Source organism: Nematolebias whitei, chromosome 3 (genome assembly GCF_014905685.2).
Source record: "Nematolebias whitei isolate Nwh7 chromosome 3, NemWhi1, whole genome shotgun sequence".
NCBI classification, from domain to species: Eukaryota; Metazoa; Chordata; class Actinopteri; order Cyprinodontiformes; family Rivulidae; genus Nematolebias; species Nematolebias whitei.
Genome location: NC_056500.1, coordinates 38,888,518 through 38,909,013, shown reverse-complemented (window position 1 = coordinate 38,909,013; position 20,496 = coordinate 38,888,518). Strand labels below are relative to the sequence as shown.

Below are 20,496 nucleotides of genomic sequence, written 5' to 3'. Positions count from 1 at the left end.
CCCCCCCCCCCCCCCCCCCAAAAAAAAAAAAAAAAAAAAAAAAACACGCACACAACCCAAAATAATCCAACACAATCTTGTTTTCTGAAAGCTGCTGACATGAAGACTTAAAATCAGCGTCGTCAAACAAGCATGACTGTAAACATCTGTGAGCGTTTGAGTTGGTCTGAGTTATATTTTATACAGGATCATGTCTTTAAAATAAAGCTTCATTATTTGTTGTATACAGATATTCCATTTTTTCAGTTAGAGACCAGACTGAGATGGTTTGGACATGTCCAGAGGAGGGACAGTGGGTATATTATAGCTACCAGGAAAAAAATACAGAGGAAGGTCAAAGAGAAGATATATGGATGCAGTTAGAGAGGACATGGAGGTAGTTGGAGTAAGGACAGAGGATGCAGAGGACAGGGTGAGATGGAGGAAGATGACACTGTGGCGACCCCTGAAGAGGGAAAAGCTGAAAGAAGAAGATGCTAACAAAATGTACGGACAGATGGAGGTTATTTCCTATTACCCCTGTTCGTTTTGTGACGGGGTCAAAAACTCATTGCATCCTTGAGGATTATTTTTTGCCGTTTTATTAAATTAAAATTAAACATTTTCTTCAAGACCATCAAGATAAATAGATATGTTCCCCTATGCATTTTTTTAAGCAACCCGTGCAAATGTTGCAGGACTCGGCTAAATCCACTAAATCCAAGTAATGAATGAGTGTCAAATAATGAGATGCATCCAGTTAGGTTAAGAAAATACATGTAGATTTGCACACAGACAACCCACACATGAACAGGAACACTCAGGAATCTCATGATAGATCCAGTGAATTGGGGTGAACACCGTCAATGCTCGTCACTAACTTTATCTCCCAGTTGTCCAACCTGCGCTCTACCTCTGATGATCTCATTCCCTAATCTTATCCATCCATGTCACTCCTAAGGAGAACCTCAACAACTTCATTTCTGCCACTTCAGTTGTCTCTTCTGTCTTTTTCTACATGTCTCTGTCTCCAGACAGTACAACATAGCTGGTCTTACTATGGTCTTGTAAACTTTTCCTTTGACCTTTGCTGACACCCTTTTGTGGCAAATCCCTCCTTAAACTTTTCTCCAGCTACAGTACTCCATTCTGCCTGGAATCTCTTTACCATACTCCATATTTTCCTGGACAGTTGACTACAAGTACTTGAAGTCCTGCAACTTTGTGACCTCTGCTCCTTGTACTGTTGCATTACTGTTCCACCCACCTGTGTCCTTCTCATTCACACATGTACTCTCTTACTACGGCTGACTTTCATTGCTCTTCTTCCAAGTGCATATCTCCACCTCTCCAAGTTCTCTTCCATCTGTTCCCTGTTCTCGCCACAGATCACAATGTCATCTGCAAACATCATAGTCCACAGAGATTCCTACCTGACCTCATCTGTTAGTCAGTCCATCACCAGTGCAAACAAGAAGGGGCTCAGAGCCGATCCTTGATGCAATCCTACCTCCACCTTGAAGCTATCTGTCACGTCTAAAGCACATCTCACTAGTGTCCTGCTGTCCTCATACATGTCCTTGACCTATACCAATCTAACATACTTCTCTGCCACTCCAGATTTCCTCATCTTATGCAATACCACACCTCCTCCCTTAGCACCCTGTCATATGCTTGTTCTAAATCCACACAAATACAATGAAGTTCTTTCTGACCCTCTTCTCCATCAGCATCCTCAAAGCAAAGATGGCATCTGTGGTGCGCTTTCTTGGCATGAAACCATACTGCTGCTCGCAAATTGTCACCTTGTCTAAGTCTTGCTTCCACAACTCATTCCCAGATATTCATCATGTGGTTCATCAACTTATAGTAATTCTTCTGTAGTTGCCACAACTCCGTACATCACCTTTGTTCTTAAAAAATGGGCACCAGCATATTTCTTCTCCATTTCTCAGGCATTTTTTCCACTCTCAAATATACAATTGAATATTTGAGTCAAAAACCTCACTGCCATCTGTCCAAGATATTTCCAAACCTCCACTGGTATGCCATCAGGTCCTACTGCCTTCCCCTTTATCATTCTGTTCAGAACTTGCCAAACTTCATAATCATTAGTCTTTCCTGTTTTCTGATCCACAGTTTCTTTGACCTTTACTCTTCTTTCTCTTTTTCATTCTCTTCATTCATTAGCTCCTCCAAGTACTCCTTCCATCTTCTTGTCACACTGTCCTCACTTGTTACAAGCCTAACCTGCTGCACATCCTTTCCAGCCTTATCCCTCCCTCTGGCTTGCCATTTGGTACAAGTCCTTCGCAGTCTCTTTAGTGTCCAGCCTCCCATACAACTCATCATACACCTTCTGCTTGGCCTTAGCTACCTCCCTCTTTGATCTACATTGCATCTCCTTATATTCCTGTCTCTTCTCACTGTTATTTTTTTTTCTTGGCTAACCTCTTTCTTTGAATAGCTTCCTGCATTTCACTATTCCACCACTAGGTTTCCTTATCTGTTCTCTGTCCAGGTGACACACCAAGTACCTTCCTGTCTCTAATTATAATTACTGTTGCTGTAGTAGCTCAGTCATCTGGAAGCTTTTTCTTACCTCCCATAGCCTTTAACAGCTCCTCTCTGAACGCCTCACAACATTTTTCTTTCCTCAGCTTCCACCATTTGGTCGTTTTCTCTGTTTTTACGCTTTTTTCTTCTTCACAACAACAGTCATTCTACACACAACAATCCGATACTGTCTGACTATGCTCTCACCTGCCACAATGTTGCAGTCCCAAATCTCCCTCAGGTTTTCTCTTCTATACAAAATGTAGTCGACCTGCATACTCCTGCCTCCACTCTTATAGGTCACTCTATGTTCCTCCCTCTTTTGGAAATGTTTGCTATAGCCATTTCCATTCTTTTAGCAAAATCCATCATCTGTCCTTCCTAGTTTTTTTTTCTTGACACCAAACTTGCCCATCACTTCCTCATCCCCTCTGTTTCCTTCACCAACATGTCCATTCAGGTCTGCTCTGATCACCACTCTCTCTCCTCCCTGGGAATACTCTCTATCACTTCATCCAGATCCTTCCAAAATGTATCTTTCTCCTCCATGTCACATTCAACCTGTGGAGCATAACCACTGACATTTAGCATCAGACCTTCTACTTCTGCCTTCAGATACTTCACTCTCTCTGACACTTTTTTCACCTCTACTACATTCTTTGCTAAACTTCTCCTTCAGGACCACCTTTACTCATTTCTCTTTCTGTCAACACCATGGTAAAACATTTTAAACCCTGCTCCAATGCTGTAAGACTTGCTGTCCTTCCACTTGGTCTCTTGGACACTAAACATCTACCTTCCTTCTCTGCATCATGTCCGCCAGCTTTCTACCTTTTTGCCCGTCATTGTCCCCACATTGAGTTGCCACCCTCAGTCCTACATTCTTGACTTCTTCTTCTCCCTCTGTCTCCCGACACGTTTCCCTTCTCATTGTCTTCGACTAACAGTAGCACAATTTCAGCTGGCACCCTGTTTGTCAACAGTGCCAGTGACGGTTGTTGTTAATCCGAGGCTTGACCTGTCACTTATATGAACTTGCATGTTAGTTTTGGCAAAAGTGCTTTATGTCGGATGTCCTTCCTGACACAAACTCACCATTTACCCGGGCTTGGGACTGGCACGAGAAATACACTGGCTTGTGCTCCATCTGTGGTTACATCTAGGCCTAACAAAGATTCCTATTGAATTTTGAGTTGCCACATCAAAATCCAAGATGGCCATCACCAGGGGTAAATTAGCTGGTCTGGGAATATCTTGGGGTAATCCAGAAGGAGCTGGAGAGTAGGTTGAAGTGGATTGATGGGATTATCAGTCACAAGTTTTCAATTCAACCTTTATTTATACAGGTTAGTCTCATTAAGCCTCGAGGACTCATTTACAGTAGAGACTTGTTTTAAAAATTTGGTACAGACAACAATAGACAATCATATACAAAGCAAATAAAATGAAAAGTAAATGGAAGAAATAGCCTCGCACTAAAGTATAATCAATTTTTCTCTGAACTGGAACATCCATCCATCCATTTACTTTACCCGCTTATTCCATTTTGGGTCACGGGGGTCGCTGGTGCCCATGTCCAGCAATCACTGTGCGAGGGGCGGGGTACACCCTGGACGGGTCGCAAGTCCATCACAGGGCCACACAGAGACAAACGAGACAAACAACCATTCACTCTCTCACTCACACCTAGGGACAATTTAGAGTTACCAATCAGCCTAACATGCATGTTTTTGGACTGTGGGAGGAAACCGGAGTACCCGGAGAAAACCCACGCATGCACGGAGAGAACATGCAAACTCCACCCAGAAAGGTCCCTGGACCGGGGTTTGAACCAGGGACCTGCTCGCTGAGAGGCAGCAGCTCTACCAGTTGCGCCACCGTGCTGCCGAACTGGAACATAGTTTTGATAAATGAAGCTTATGTCATATCAAAGGAGACTTCAGTCGTTGTGTGACTGGGTTGTAAACTTATTTCATTATGAGGCAACATAGGCTTTATTTTTTAAAATTATATTGCGCTTTTTTTTTTTAACCATAAAATGTTACTCCACCTTCAGTGCACCGTCTACTATTACTACTGTACATCTTGCAATAAATGTTTGCCTTTAACCATCAAATTGCCCTCCAATTAACTATTGAATCCAGAGATGAAAGTCTAGAAAGATCTGGAGTTTTAACGAATGAAAAGTGTAGGAACCCTGGAGGAATGAAGACCACAGTTGTGCAACTAAGTGATGAATAAATAATCATGTAGTTTGTCAACAACATCAATTAAACTGTTCTAAACCTGACTACTCTGCAGCTTATTATTATTTATTTTTTTTGGATGTCACAAGTAGATCTTCATCATTTTGAAGCATAGAAGTCATATTTATGTTTAAGGGTTGACTGACATTTAATTTAATCTTATGAGGCTTTGTAGACCCACAACAACTGATTTCTCTGTGTCTAGAGCTTTTCAGCCTTCTTTATGTACATCAGCTGCATATCCTTCTTGTGGAGCTAATTGTAGGCATAAAAATGACAATTCAACAAAGTTTATTTAAACGCTTTGGACAGGCTGTACTTGCTGAAAGCGTTTTTAAAGCAGAGACCTGCCTGCTGCAAATGTTGTACATATTTTTGTTTTGCATTTTATTAAGACTTTACAAAACAAATTATGCACAGTGTCTTAGTTTTTAGTTTATTTATGCACACTCCAGCTAAAATATTGAAGCATGGCTAAATGTTATGCAGAAGGCAACTACATGGACTGAGGTGAGTTATTTTATGAAGTACTGTGTTCAGATCTCTCACATGTAGCACGCTGAATAGCTTTAAATGTAATTTTTGAGTTTTATTAAGCTTCACTTCTAGAAATATTTTTGTCCCGATTTCAGTGACTCTACTTTAAGTGCACACATAAATAAATCTGATTTTTCTACATATAATATTAAACTAAAGATGAGAATATGAGTGGTCTTGGCTGGTTAGTGCAGCATCTTATCAGTTTTATAATGAAAGTAGATGTACAAAAACCACGTGACTTTTTGGATTGTTGTGATAAGTAGAGCCCAACCAAAATGGAAATTTTGACTTATCGCCGATATTGATATTGGGAGGGGAAGGTAGATATTATGACAGATATAATGGAGCGATTGCAGAGCGTCCAAAACGCTGCAGCCCGTCTGTTGACAAACACATGGAGGCGTAAATCTATTGCCCCCGTTTTACACTCCCTTCACTGGCTCCCTGTTGCTTTTCAGGTGAAATTCGAAGTTTTATTGATTGTTTTTGTGTTTAAACTCCATCTTACCTAAGCGAGCTGCTGCAGCCCTACACTCCATCCAGAGCCCTGAGGTCAGCCGACCAGCTCTTGTTGACTGTCCTTAAAGCGAGGTTGAAGACTAGAGGTGACAGAGCCTTCTCTGTGGCAGCACCCAGACTGTGGACCAGCCTCTCTCTGTCTGTGAAGCTCTCTCACTCAGTAGATCAGTTTAAGTCCAGATGAAAACACATCTGTTCTCCCTGGACTTCACTCAAATTAGTACTTGATTGACTCAAGTTTTGGGGAAATTGCAGCAAATATGCAATAACTGTCTTGGTTTTTATTAGTACTATTGTTTTATTGGTATTTTACTGCAAATTTTATCATACTTTTATTTTTATTAAACTCAATTTTAATTTGTTTATCATATTTTATCATATTTTATCAACAACGTTGTATTCTTGTGAAGCACTTTAGTCAGCTGTGGTTATTTTTAAATGTGTTATATAAATAAACTTTGAATTGAATAAGTGGGCAGCACGGTGGCGCAACTGGTAGAGCTGCTGCCTCTCAGCGAGCAGGTCCCTGGTTCAAACCCCGGTCCAGGGGCCTTTCTGGGTGGAGTTTGCATGTTCTCTACGTGCATGCGTGGGTTTTCTCCGGGTGCTCCGGTTTCCTCCCACAAACCAAAAACATGCATGTTAGGCTGATTGGTAACTCTAAATTTTCCCTAGGTGTGAGTGAGAGAGTGAATGGTTGTTTGTGTCGTTTGTCTCTATGTGGCCCTGTGATGGACTTGCGACCCGTCCAGGGTGTACCCCGCCCCTCGCACAGTGATTGCTGGACATGGGCACCAGCGACCCCCGTGACCCAAAATGGAATAAACGGGTAAAGATAATGGATGGATGGATGGATGAATTGAATAATGGCTGAAAATTTTTGAGCTTTGTCCACCCCCTAGAATCTAAGAAAACATCGAGTGGAGCAGGGCTTGTTATTTAGTGCAGCTGTTAGCAACCATGAAGCTAAGCTAATCGGATCCACCTATACCTAGACCTACTCTAAGATTACAAGTGGTGCACTGGTCATAAAACCAGTCTTCCTAACGTGCGTTCACATTTTCTATCCTCCACTAATCACCATAAAGTTATCAAGAGTGTTACACAAATATAAATTAAACAAAAACACCCTTCCCTGTTCACTCTTTAAACGGTGAGTTACATATGGTGAAGGCCTTATTAGAATTGAACACAGCTGAGGTTTTGTTCTTTGCAGAGAAGTAAAGATTTCATTGAGGAGGACAAAGATAACGTTACTAACACGCTGATATGTATTTACCGCTACGCTAGATTTATTGTTCTGGCTAAAGTTTTACAATGCAATAGCTTATGCTAGGTTACCTAAACGTTAGCTTGCTAACTTAAGAGACGCATACAGTAGATAATGACAAGCAGGTTGGAGGATCGAAGAGAATCTATTATTGATGATTTGTTTTACAGATACAAGTAACTTACCATGCTCCGTGCAGTAAAATACGCTACACAGTATTGCTCGCTGCTTCTTCTCTGCTGAATGTGAAACTGAAACTGAAATGAGTGGCAGTGACTTGAAAGTAGTCTTCATGCGCCCTCTGCTGGATACACTGTACAATTATGGCTCATTTCCAGCATTTTAGGGGTGAAAATTAGAAGTGCTTATATCGGCACTTAATGGGACAATTATCACCAATACCGATAGGTCCCCACACGTCTATCATCCTAAATTATCCGCCCTACTGATATATTGGTCGGCCTCTAGTGATAAGTGGAGTAGTACAATCATCAGCTCTGCAGAATACCTCATTAATACAGAGATGAAAACTTCTCTGGTGGCTTGTTGACAGTCATCATTTTTTAGGCAGGACTTGTGTATTTGTTGCACAAAAATCTTTACACGGAGGAAAATAAGGACAGATAAGAGAGCTAAATTAAAGGTTAAACGCACACAGACTTATACACAGCGTTGAGTCTAGATGAAAGACAGTTTGTTTGATGTCTCCCTCTCTTTGAGAGTTTTCTCCATCTTCAACTCTGCCGTCTTACTTTCCTGTCCTGATACTTGTTTATCTTTCTCTTCTGTTACTGTTATTTACTCTAGTTTTATGCCAAAACTCACAAATTCACATTCTTTCGCATACAGCAACAAATCGCCACACAATCCAAAGCATGATCTTCCTCTGGCCTAGTTTCATCAGACTATCGTGTAGATGAAACTACATCGATGGGGAAAAATGCAGAGGTCCGCGGTAGCAGAATGAGCCTAGATTCGGCTGTTTGGCCCATCTGAGTGTGGCTGTTTTGGCATGGATTTAGTCTGGAGAAGATAATCTGACTTCAGACAAGTGGCTGCGTTCAAGCTCTGCATGGTCAGAAGTCATCCTGCTCAAAGATAAAACACAGACGGGCTGCAGAATCGTACTGCTGCTGATGTCACTCAGAAATTACATCTTCATTGGCGTGTTAAGTTGGGCTGTGAAGTTTTGTCTCATTGCACCGTTTGCTGTGTGTTTATTGAACACACAACATACTGATGCTGTACACGAGCAACAAGGTGACCAGTAGTCTATTACTTATTGATTGTTGATATTTTTTGCCTTGAAGCAAATTTATTCTTGGAAAAAAACAAAACAGATGTCACTTTTTTTTTCTCAAGCTGTAATAAAACATACATCCCACACTAAATGTTTTAATTCACAGCAGAGATTTAAACATTTAAACCCGTTAATCACTCAAACGTTGTATTTAGTGTCTGCTAGCTTTATTTCCCATTTGGTCCGGAGCTCCAACAATGTTTGTTGCTCATGGAAATTTGTAGCTTTTATTGGTGATGTGGAGAAAAAAAAAAAAAAGACTTGCAGCTTTAAAAACCTGAACATACGGTGCATTGTCATGTGTAAAAAGGGGAAAAATATTACTGTATTTTCTGGCCTACAAGTCAGTTTTTTGCATAATTTGCATGCCCTGCGACTTGTATGCGGAAGCGACTTATTTATGGATTTTTTTTCCCATATTTATAAACCAATTTTGGCTGAGATACGACCGTTTTCATTCATTTTGACTGAAAATATTGAACACTACCATTTTCAGCCACTAGATGGCACTTGAGTAGTATGGCATGCCGTTGTGTCATGTAATAGGTAAAAAGTGGCTATTAATGACACAATCAGCTTGCCATAGACTGCCACCTTCATCCAGCTGCGAGATTATGTCTGGAGCATCCATCAAATCGGCTTCATTTCGCTGCGCCGCCCCAACAAAATGCAGCTGATTTGACCATTAAAGTGCATTTATTAAGTAAAAGTTCAAGTGAGACACAAACGTCGAGCAAGCAAATAATTGTTTTTAGGTGCTTATTTTGTTAAATTTCAAGAAATGCACAGCGAGTTGTCCTCCTGCTTGCTCCTGCTTCTGTGCCTGTCGCGATAAACAATAAATCAATAATTGCATGATAAATTAAACAATAAATCAATGATTGCATAATAAATGAAAATTATCAACCTCATTTTCATTTATTTGCTTTATCGTTTCTTCGTGTCTCTCTCTACTGAAGACACTGGATGATAAAAGGTTCAACTCCGGTGCTCTTCACTGACCCCTCCCTTTCTCTCTTCTCTTTAAAATCGTTCAAACGATCCAAAATTGCGTTTTTGGATCGTTAAAAGCAACTAAGCTGAGAAGCTAAGCTACGAGCTAAGCTAACAGGCTGACCTCGGGGAAAAAACCTCCGTCTTGTTGAAGCCTCAAAATTCACGGTTGAAACCCGTGCCATTGTGTAAAAAGTTGTTTTTCTCTGCAAAAAGAAGCCGAGAACTTGTTTACTGATTTAAAAAAAAATTATTATTAAAATCTTTGTGTGAAAAATGCTATGCTAAAGATCTCAAACCACACGAGTGTCTGCCATTTTGAGAACCGAAGAGAGACAGCCCATGTCACGTCAAGGGGCCTCCCTCCCATTTTTCCTTGAAGGGACACGCTGCTTGCTCCCTCACTATCCATCCTTCAGTTCAAACAGTCTTATGCTGCCATCCGGTGGCAGCATAAGACACAGATTTGTTTCTAGTTTAAACATTCATTGTCCTGACATTTTACCACCATTCAGGTATTAGCTGCAAAGTTTTAAAAGCAGAACATTTTATTTTCTTCGTGCTGGCATTTTTTCTGTGCAGGTCCCATGTTGCACGTTTCTGTCTGCTGTTTGTTTGCCTGCATGTGCCTGTATGGGAGCGTTTGCATTGATCCATCAGCTTATTGATCCCCTCTCTGACCTGACTCGCGAAGTTTGGCCACTGGGCAAATTGATTAAATGATAATCCTTTTTTTTATATATTTATATTTTGTGTGTGTGTGTTCTGCAGGCGTGGCTGTGGAAGGAAGAGAAAAGGGACACCCGTTAAAGTTTTCGTCACACACACAGAGGAAGATGGCGTGCCTGAACACAACCTCAGCTCAGGTTTGTGTTTATGTGTGTTATATTTTCATGTGGTATTCTTCTATCAGGTGTGTGTGTGTGTTGTTTGCATGTCATCTGTCTGTCATTATTGCGTGGGTGGCCTGTGTGTGAGTGAGTGACCTACTTTTATGTGTGTGTTTTTTTGTGTTTCTGTGTGTGTGTGCGCTTCAGGAGATGGGGCGATGACCTGTGCGTATGTGTTTGTGTTGTGATGTGTGTGTTCCTGCTCTGTAATCTGTTTCTGCGCTCTCAGGTGATCGAAAGGATGGATCAGAGAATAAACGGTCCACCCAGGACCGGTCTGTCTGTAACACAGAGTCTGCTCCTCGCAGCTGGTGAGTGTCAAACACACACACTTCTTTTAGTTTATTATTATTATTATTATTATTATTATTATTATTATTGTAAATCTTGTTTTAGCAGTGTGGACTGTTTGGTCTGACTGCAGCTCAGTCGAGCCTTAAGTTTTAATTTTACCCACATTTAAAGCTGACTTGTTTATCAGCTCTCAGAAAAATGCACTCAAATAGAAAATGAGCTGAAGCTTTGGAGCAAACGTCTGAGAACGTTTGTGCTTTCAGGAACACCGCGCTGGATCTCTGTAGCAAAACAACCCAGAACATTTAGCTGCAAAGCTGTGCGCTGCATTTACTGTACCGTGATAAAAACAGGTGGCTCAGTTGGTAGAGATGGGGCCACTCGGCAAACATGTTTTTTTGTGTTGGTCTATCTGCCTGGACACTCATTTGGTCAATTTAAAAATAAATCAACAATTTTTTTTCTTTTGATGTAAAATCATAGCAAGCAGAAAACCTTTTAGGAAACTAACCAGATTTTTTTGTCATAAGACTTTGTTGTATTGAACGTAGTAATGAGTATTTGATCAAGTACTTATTTTACAATTGATCCCAAACGACAAAAAAATAAAAAAATAAATAAATAATGCAGAGTGTTTCTAGTCCCAAAAACACGAGTTTTCCTCACGAGGGCTACAAATAACTTCATATTCCCCCTCTCAACCCTCCAGCGGTCCATCAGAGCTGACTCAGGATAAAGTCCCCGCTTTATCCAAGACCTCCTCCACACCGGCTCTGTCTCCAGCTGCCTCCTCAGTTCGGACCCCCACACCAGTACCCGCTCCGGCTCCGGCCACCGCAGCCCCAGCTCAGGCCGTCTCTCTGAGCCCGGCGTCCACGGCTCCGGCTGCTCCCGCTGCCTCTGCTCCGGCTTCAGCAGCCATGCCCTACCCTCCCTCCCCTAACTGTCGCATCCGAGAGGTCCACTGCGGGAGCCAGGTGCGCTTGGTGGTAATCGCCATTCGAGACATCACCAAAGGAGAGGAAATTACAGTCGATTACAGCCTGATTGAGTGGGGAGAGAACCTGGTCAGTATCATGATGGATGGATACATTCAGTAACATAAGTTAGACCTTCACACCCCAGAACAATGTTCTTTACATCATTAACTTCTTTCTGATGTTAGAACAAATAGACAATTTTAAAACGGTGTTTGGTGCAACCAGCAAGTTTAAGTCAACATCCCGTCAGCCGTCTTTACAACAACTTCTGGGCTTTGTGTGTTTAGTCAAAAAAAAAAAAGTCTCCTTTTGAACTGAGCAACTGTTTTGATGTTTTTAACTAATGTTTATCTCTGATTCTCCAAACTTAATTTTATGTTGAAGTTAAACTCCATTTCCGATGTGAAACAAATCTTTTTAACAAAGTGCTGGTCTCAGTCTTCAGTTCTTGTTGCGCGCCTTATGTACCTACACACTGCTGATAGGCTTCACTCACTGTCTGCACACACACACACACACTACCCATCACACGCACGCACACACGCTCAAGTTAAGTAAGGCATAGGGTTACCATGGTGACGGCTGAGCTCAGTCTCCCGCTCTACCTAGAGGCCTTCAGCAACAGTAACCATGGTTATTACATGGCGTTTGTTTGTTTAATGGATCCCATTAGATTGGATCAATTTAATCAACCAAATGATGATCCATTTTAGAACATTAAATAGTCAGAATTGAGAAACCGACATCGGGGTTCGGAGTGGAGTTGTTGCCGCTCCGTTCAGTCCGTCTGATTCTGGTCTGTAGGGCTAAAGAATGTTTCTAAATCATCCTCACTGTTAACTTCGCTACGCTTTTCCACACGGAAATCGTTCATGCATCAAAACGTTGGGCTCAGTCAGGACATTCCTGCTGTGACTCTTTGTAGTTGTGCTATTTTTACTTTTAGAAATATTTAGCAGTTTTGCGCATCTTTTTAATAATTTCTACTTTTTATGCTCCTTTCAGTCTCTTCTCTAATTTCAGCCTTTTTTTTTAGCCTTTTCAGCTACTTTTTTGCTAATTGCAGCTTTTTTTTGTATTTCAGCTTATTCTGCTACATTTCTGCTGCTTTCAGCAAACGACAGCTGTTTAAATTCAGCTCATTAACCAAAACATTTTCAGCTCTGTTTCGGCTTCTTCAGAAGATTGCAGCAAAAATCATTCAGCAATAAGCGTTCATATTGCATTTTCACAGGAAGTGACGATTTGGTTTCACTTCTTTAGTTTTGAATTTTAATTTGTCGGATTTGTCGGTTTTGTGTTTATGAACCACTGTGGAGGTGTGTTTCTTGCTTCGAGTCGCAGCTGAACTGGCTGCAACACAAATCTCCACAAGCAGCTCGTTTACTGATGTAACAGAGTTTTCTGCGCTCCACAGGGTTTCCGTGCCACCGTGTCTGCAGCGCAACAAGAGTGTAACTCTGACTCTGACAATATCAAAAAGGTAAGAGGACAAAACAACATTTTCTATGAGAACATTGTGTCAGAACGTTATTTTCATAAAGTCCGTTTGCACCATCATGCAGTGCTGAATCAGGAACAGTAACTTTCAGCTGATCTTTCACTGGGATTGACAGGAAACTACTCGAGATGAAAAAATTCTTTACTAATGGTTAAATGGAAACCTCTCAGAGATCGCCACAAAAATCTAAATTCATTTAAATGTTTTGGGTTTGATAGATTTTAGGAGCTGAAGGGTCAAGACACCTTTCAAAATCCTGCGTTTTGAACTCATTTCATTTATTGTTGCACCTTTTAATGGCCTCCGCCTCAACAGTGTGTTGACCGAGACCCATGGGAGTTGTAGTATTTATATTTCCCCTCCTTGGCAACAAGAAAAAACAATGAAAACATTATTTCTGTGGAAGAACGATGAAATAATTAAAGCTGCCGACCATATCATAAACCTTTCTCACGGTTATTATCAATCCTCTGTTTATACAGTAGGAGTTCTGTTAAAGGGCAATCATTTCTAAACGTATTGACTGAAAAGAAATAAGTGTGTTTTAGCTCATTGTGTAGGATTTGTCAGCTGCTTTATGGTTTTCTGTCGCTTTCAGTGCAGTTGTCATTCCGTGCGCAGCGCTCAGCACCACACAACGGAAGGGAACATTAACCGACCGACTGGTAAACATTTCAAACAGCAGATAAAGAGCCAGGTGAACGGCTGTGAATATTTACTGAACCTGATGTTTGTCAATCGACCAAATTAAACAACTCAAAACGATTAGAGACGACTACCAGTAACAAGTTCAACAACTGAGCGGCTGACCGTAAAAACATTTTCTGTCCTCACTAAGTTAAATAAATAGAAACCCTCAACAGCCACCTGTCAAAGTGGGTGAGCAGCACAACGTTAAAGTTCTTCCTTCATTGGAAAATCTTTTTATTGTGTACAGTAGTCCCTCGTTTATTGCAGGGGATCCGTACCCTGAAGCCCCGTGAAAAACTGCAAAGTAGGAATAGTAGTACAAGTAGTAAGTAATAGTTTATTTATATATACATATTTATTTTAAACCCTTCCCACTCTCTTGCAATATTGTAAACAATGTTTCTAAACGCTCTAAGAGCACAGCATGTCATGATTTCAGCTCCCTGCCTCCGCTGCTCTCAGCCACCTGCAAGCGTTCTTGGCCACGCCCACATCAGCTGCAGCAGGAAGCTTATCCTGCAGTGTGGGCTGCACAGAGGTGCTAAATAATCAAAAAAATAATTTTAAAAACAGAAATTCCATGCCGATCATGCGGCTCATCCTTCAGTCAGCCAATTGTGTGTCATGTCCAATCTTATTTTGAAAAACTGTGATAGTCTGTGAAAAACGAACCACGAAGTTGTGAGGGACTACTGTATAATAATGACACATAGTGTCAGAGTTTTAAATGACATCACCACCTGTGGCTGCTCATGCTTTGTATCTGTTCAGGACTCTGATGTGTCTTCTGTTTCAAGTCTATTATGCCCATTAGGCGTAGACCTGACACACAAGACACCATCATTTATTTCTCATTTTAAAGCATTTTCTAATTAGTTATTGAGCAAAAATCATGATTTTTGAACAAAGAAACTATGTAAAATTAAAAAAATGTTTTAAAAAGAGAAATAAATGTGGGTGCCTCGTCTGTCAGGTCTGTTAAAGTAGTTTAGCATAAGTTTTGTGTCAGTGGGTCACATGACGTGAAAATTATTGTGCAAAAACCACTGAATGTCTGATTTCTTTATGTAGCTTTGAAATTTTATAAAAGCTGATACATTCATTCAAAAGCAAACTTAAAGTTGCAGTATGTAACTTTTATAAAAAATATTTTTATAAGTTGCATATGTTTTTTTTTTTTTTTTTTACATGTTAAAACTGTCACTATGTCGTGAACAGATAATCTGAAAAGATTGAGCTCCAAGACTTGAGGTCTTGGTCTCTGGTTAGGTGGTCTTGACTACAACACTGGTCTAAATATGTTTAATTTTTATTATTTCACTATTAGCTCGGTGGTCATGTGTAATGCTGAGGCTGCAGGTTCGAGCCCAGGTTGCATCAGGCACATCTGACGTAAAACAAACACCAAATCTTTGATATAAGTTTGGTGCCTGAAGAAGGTAGCAGCTGAGAAGAAAACTCTGAGGAAAACACATGATTCTTCTGTCCCCTCCAGGAGGACGAGCCTCTGTCTTTGACGTCCCAGCAGCAGCAGCGGCGACAACAACAACAACAGGAGTTTGTCACCCCCTCCTGGTCCCTCTCACCTTCGTCCTCCCCCATCTCCCACTCTGATGCCAGTGACTCGGATGCTGGAGATGAAGACAACTCCAGCCGACGTGGGCGTGCCCCACGTCGGCGAAAGAAACGGCGTGGGGCTCCTTTAAAGAAGAAACCCCCCCACCGGACCCCACCCGGGCGCTCGCCACCTGTCTCCTCCTCCATTGTGTCTCATCTCAATCGACCACTTGCTTCACCCCAGTCCTTTCCTCCCTGCTCGTCTTCCTCATCCTCTACTTCCTCCAAGCCCGAGTTCAAACCTCCGACCCCTCTGGGTCCCAGCGTCGCAGGAAATGCCTCCGCTGATGTCCCAAAAGGAGGAGGGGCTTCTGTCGAGTCCACGCGCCAAACCTGCCAACACTGTGGGCGACACTTCCGCTCTCTGGGCCGTCACTTGGATAAACACCACTCCCACCAGCCCGACGTGTGCTCCGCCCTCGTTGAGCGCTACACCCAGATGCCTCATCTGCACGCACAGAGCACGACCACAGCCACGGCGCCCCCCCACACCCAGCAACGCTCAAAGTTGTCCCACGCCAGAGGTGTGAGCCTCTGTTCAGATCCTGCACAGAGTGGCGTCCAGGACCTATCCATGTCCCTGCCCACTCTGACTGCAGCCAACCAATCACACATCTCCTCAGGGGGGAGCGCCACGCCACCTGTGCTGACTCCCCCCCACGGACAGAACGCAGTGGCGGTGTCCGTCCTAAAGAGGGGCCCACCTCCTGTTTCTGCGACCCAGTTCAGGAAGGGAGCGACGAGGAGACTAAAGAAAGAAAAACAAATGAAGGAAGAAGAGGATGAGGTGGAGGAAGAGGAAGTGGAAGTAGTAGCTGTAAAGAAACCAAAAGAGGAGGAGGATTTAGAGCTGGGGTGCCCTCAGTCCTTCAGCTGCAAAACAGCCAAAGAGATGAAGCCACTAAAGGAGGAGGTGGTGGAGGAGGAGGAGGAGGAGAAAGGGGAGATGGAACTTGGAGATGAAAGTGGAGCAGAGGAAAAAGAGAAGGAGTTGCTGAGGTAATTAAAAAGATGTTTAAATTCAGTGAACAGCTGGTTCCTTCTGTCTGCGTTTGCAGCAAAAGCCTGAGATTATTTTTTTATTTTACATGATTAAATCGTAACAAAACCTTTTTGTTCACCTCGTAGGAAATCAAACCGTCAGCAGTGATATGTAACTGTAAAATATTTGTTTGAATGAAGTCACGTGGAGCATTAAGTAGAACGTGCGCCACATCTGAACGACATAATACAATCAGCAGACTGAGATTATAACTGCTGGATATAAATAATCCAAGAACTGTTTTAAGAACTAAACTCACTGTTTTTTTAATTCCTCTGCAATAAAACTTGTCATAAAAAGAAGTTAATGCTTATTCAGAAACATAACGTGTAACTTCAAGTTTTTACAATGACTGAATTCTTCTAACTTGAAGTTACTTAAATTGAAGCTAAAGTTAAACAATATTTGCTCACTAAGTCAATAAATCAGTTTATATTTATTAATATACATTTAACCACCAAGCTTTATTGCACTTAGAACAATACCGCAGCAAATTATGACCTAAAACTTAAAAGAAACTAGATTAATGTCATTTCCTGTGAAAATGCAGTGTGAATGGTTATTGCTGAAATTACTGAAAGCTGATCAAGGAGCTAAAACCAGGATTAAAAGCTTTCATAGTAAAATGTTAATGCAAGTTGAATTTTAACAGCTGACATTTGAAGAAAGTGGGAAAATAAGAGCTGAAAGCCGCAGAACAACTGTAGAAATGTGTAGGAAAATCTGAATAGAGCTGAAATGTATCAGAAAGGAGCACAGTAATCTGAAGTTATCAAAAAAGAAAATTGATTTAAGCAGAAAAAAGCAGAAATTGGGAGAAAAATAGTAGGTGAAAAAGAACAAATACCTGAAATGATCAGAAACAGGCTTAAGTTAGCTTTAACAGTTGAAATCATTAGAAAGAATGAAAAAATGTTTATTAGCAGGAAAATGCCTACACTAAAAAAGCAGAAAGAAGCTGAAAGGAGTAGGAAGCTAAAATGAGCTGAAGGAAGCTAAAATGAGCTGAAGGAAGCTGAAATGATCAGTAACAGGTTGTAAACGGCTCAAAAGGGTTTGAAGGACGTGAAGACAACTCCATTAATTTTCAATGAGTAAAACATGGCTGACAAAGCTAAATATTTCAAAAAATAAAAATTGCACAAATACCAAACATCACAGCAGAATTGTCCTGAAGGAGCCGAACGTTTTGATACATGAATTGTTGAAATGGATCAAAAATTGCACAGTGAGCTACATGTTGGAAAACGAAACTTGGATCATTGAGAATGATAAATGTTTTACTCCGTTTCTCTTTCCCTCTTTCCTCCTCTAGTTCTGGGCGTCACCACATGCTGCCTCTTCTGTCCTCCCTGTCCTCTCTGGTCCTGTACCTCCGTCGGCTCCAGCACTCGGCCTTCCTGTCTCTGTCTCGGCAGCTGCAGTCTGCGGAGGCCTGGCGCCTCCTCTGCCACTCCAGCTTGGCGCTCCTCATCCTGTACAACCGCAGGCGTGAGTGTGAGGTCTCCAAGCTGTCCATAGCTGAATACCGCTCTCGTGTGACCCCTCAGTGCCCAGTTCCTGTCTCGCCCGGTGCTCCTACTGCTCTCACACCACTGGAGGCCTCCCTCTCCCCCTTTGAGCGAATGGTGCTTCCTCACCTCCCCAGAGTCGGTGTGCAGGGGAAACGTGGCCGCATCCAGCCCCTCATCCTTCCTCCTCACTGCGAGCCCTGTCTGGAGCTCCTTCTGCAGACAAGAGAGGACGTAGGGGTTGACCCAGCCAACCCGTACATTTTTGCCCGGCCCTACCACTCTCCTGCCACTCCTCTGCGTGGCACCGACCTCCTCCGCAGCCTCGCCCGTTCCAGCGGTACTCGAAACCCCCGCGCCCTGACGCAGACCAGGGTTCGCCGTCAGGTGGCGATCCTGACACAGCTCCTGCTCCTGGGAGAAGGAGAGGAGCCTGGACAGCTGGGAGGAAGCGCTGTGGAGAGGCTGGAGCACTTCCTGGAGAGGGAGTACCATGTGACTCAGGACTGTGCCACGATAGGTCAAGACCCAGGCCTGATGGGTCGTGTCGGCCGAGTCGTCCTGTGTGGAGAGAGAGACGGAGTTCTGTTCAGAGGGATGAGCCTGAACCACATCTGTCTGGAGCTGGACGGTGAGCAGGAATGATGTCTTGTTTCTGCATCTTCAGCACTTTTCCTTAAACCTTTCTCCTCTTCCTTTCTCCAGTTATGTCAGGAAACTCTGCCGACTCGTACTCGGAGGGAGAGTCTGACAGGGAGCACGTGAAGGAGGAGTCCATGGCGCCCGCTTCAACGCCCACTCTGAGCGCTCCGCCTACGCTGCTGTATGTCAGGAAAGGCAAGAACAACGGGCGAGTGGGGCGGCCTAAGAAGATCAAGACGGTCCAGTCTCCACCTCCCCCTTCTCCTCCCCCTCCACCACTGATGCCTGCAAACCGAAGGAGAGGATCAGGTCGGCCCAAAATCCTTTGTGTGGCAACAATAACCTCATTTATAGATAAGAGCACTTGTGATAAAACAGTTTTCAACATTTGAGCTTGTAGTTTTAGCTGTCAAGTTTGGAGTCAAATGCAGAAAAAGAAGAAATGTTTTAACATTTCTCACATCATCTTGATTCTTTGTGTTCTGCTATTACAGGGTGGGAGTAGCAATTAAAGGAGTTAATTAGATGCACGCTTTGATTTTCTCTGTGCTGTACAGGAAAGCGAGGTGTCCTAAAGCGTCCCTGGTCGGAGGCGGAGCGTGCAGCGGTAGAGGAGCACCTGACTCAGAACATTAACGAGCTGCGGGTTCCCGCCAAGGCGGACTGTGAGCGCTGCCTGCAGCAGTGCCCTCTGCTGGTCAACAACCACCGTGACTGGAGGGCCGTCAAGTTCTACTGCCACAACCGCATTCAGCTGCTGAAGAAGAACCAGCGCCGGGACAGCCAGCCTCAGCCTCTTACTGTCTGCTGAGAGAAACCGGGGAGTGTCTGGATGTCTGGATGTCTGGATGTCTAATTCAGGGCAGCGTCTCTGACGGTACATGCACTAACCCCAGAGTCCCTCTTCATCTGTGGGCATTTTGTTTAAAGCCTTTCAGGAAGAGAGATTTCAGTTGATTATTCCCGCTGCTCTGATTTAGGGTCTTTAAACTCCTCTGTGGTCCTGGTTCTGACCACTGTTGAAGGGACGCCCTGTGGAACTCCACCACAGCATTGACGACATCCTGCCTCGGTTCTTGTATATGAAAGTCTTTTCCCTTCCAACATAGATACACTATTCTGATGTAACGGGGCAGCTGACCGACAGTGTTATAGGAGCATTGTGAAGTAACGTTTGTGTTTGTTGCACTAGGAGACGTAAAAAGGATTTAACGGCCTCTGTTTGGGCCACACTTTCCTTCATAGGAGCTTTATGATTAGAGTAGGCCAAACTACAAGTGACTAATCCCTCAGATAAGCTAGTTCTTCTCTTCATACCAACCCTAACCCTTCAGAAGACTGACTGAGCAATTCTTACCATCTTAACACAGATGGTTTGAAGTTGCTGAGACACATTTCAATAATATAGAGATCAGTTTGGAGCTGTGATGTTCATTACAGACCGACAACATAATGAGTCTGAACTTACCTGGTTTTCAGTTACATCGGACTCCAGAACCACAAGTTCTGTTGTGGAACCGGTTGTATCGCGTCTGCTTTTCAAGATGTCTGCAGTTCTTTTGTTTGTGCAGTTGTTAAAGCAGTAAGAAGGTGCTACAGGCCAATAAGCTGGTTATCACTTTAAATGTGGACACTTTGTTAAAGCTTACCCAAAACGTGGGCATTTATTGGAGAGGAAAAGCCTTCTTGTGTCGTCCGTGGCTAGAGCTCCCTCTTCGTTCTGCAGCTTCAGTGTCGCTTAAAATCTTGTCAGACTGACAAAAACTCCGCCACAAAACCTCAAAAAAAGATACTTGAAGTTATTTAAATCTTTTGCAGAACTTTCTTTCTTGCTCTAGCCTGGCCAGTTACGATGTACATAAATATATTATCGATATGCTAACTGATTGTTTCGTGCTTTCTCCATTTCTGAGTTCTTGCTGTCTG

General features: G+C 42.7%; 2 protein-coding genes across 2 annotated transcripts in view; both read left to right on the top strand.

The window, feature by feature from the left end:
* Window positions 1–16,273, top strand: part of LOC119407505 (serine/arginine repetitive matrix protein 1) — a gene marked incomplete at its 3' end in the record, with an annotated part of 19,848 nt that extends 3,575 nt beyond the window's left edge. The window contains 5 exon segments of the mRNA XM_037674329.1: window positions 10,175–10,269; window positions 10,523–10,604; window positions 11,297–11,654; window positions 12,985–13,050; window positions 15,254–16,273. Coding sequence (XP_037530257.1) covers window positions 10,175–10,269; window positions 10,523–10,604; window positions 11,297–11,654; window positions 12,985–13,050; window positions 15,254–16,273 — 1,621 coding nt within the window.
* A 48-nt stretch (window positions 16,274–16,321) lies between these two features.
* On the top strand, window positions 16,322–19,381 carry LOC119407504. Its single transcript, XM_037674328.1, has 4 exons — window positions 16,322–16,374; window positions 17,733–18,559; window positions 18,634–18,879; window positions 19,128–19,381. Exons 1-4 carry the CDS (start codon window positions 16,322–16,324, stop codon window positions 19,379–19,381), a joined length of 1,380 nt encoding a protein of 459 aa, XP_037530256.1.
* The last annotated feature ends 1,115 nt before the right edge of the window (window positions 19,382–20,496 follow it).

Bases quoted from the DNA above. Each gene is read 5' to 3' on its own strand.
- LOC119407504 (XM_037674328.1), top strand. From the start codon at position 16,322: ATGGAACTTGGAGATGAAAGTGGAGCAGAGGAAAAAGAGAAGGAGTTG. The intron at 16,375-17,732 runs GTAATTAAAAAG...TTCCTCCTCTAG, and splicing joins AAAGAGAAGGAGTTGCTGAG to TTCTGGGCGTCACCACATGC. The intron at 18,880-19,127 runs GTCGGCCCAAAA...TGTGCTGTACAG, and splicing joins AAACCGAAGGAGAGGATCAG to GAAAGCGAGGTGTCCTAAAG.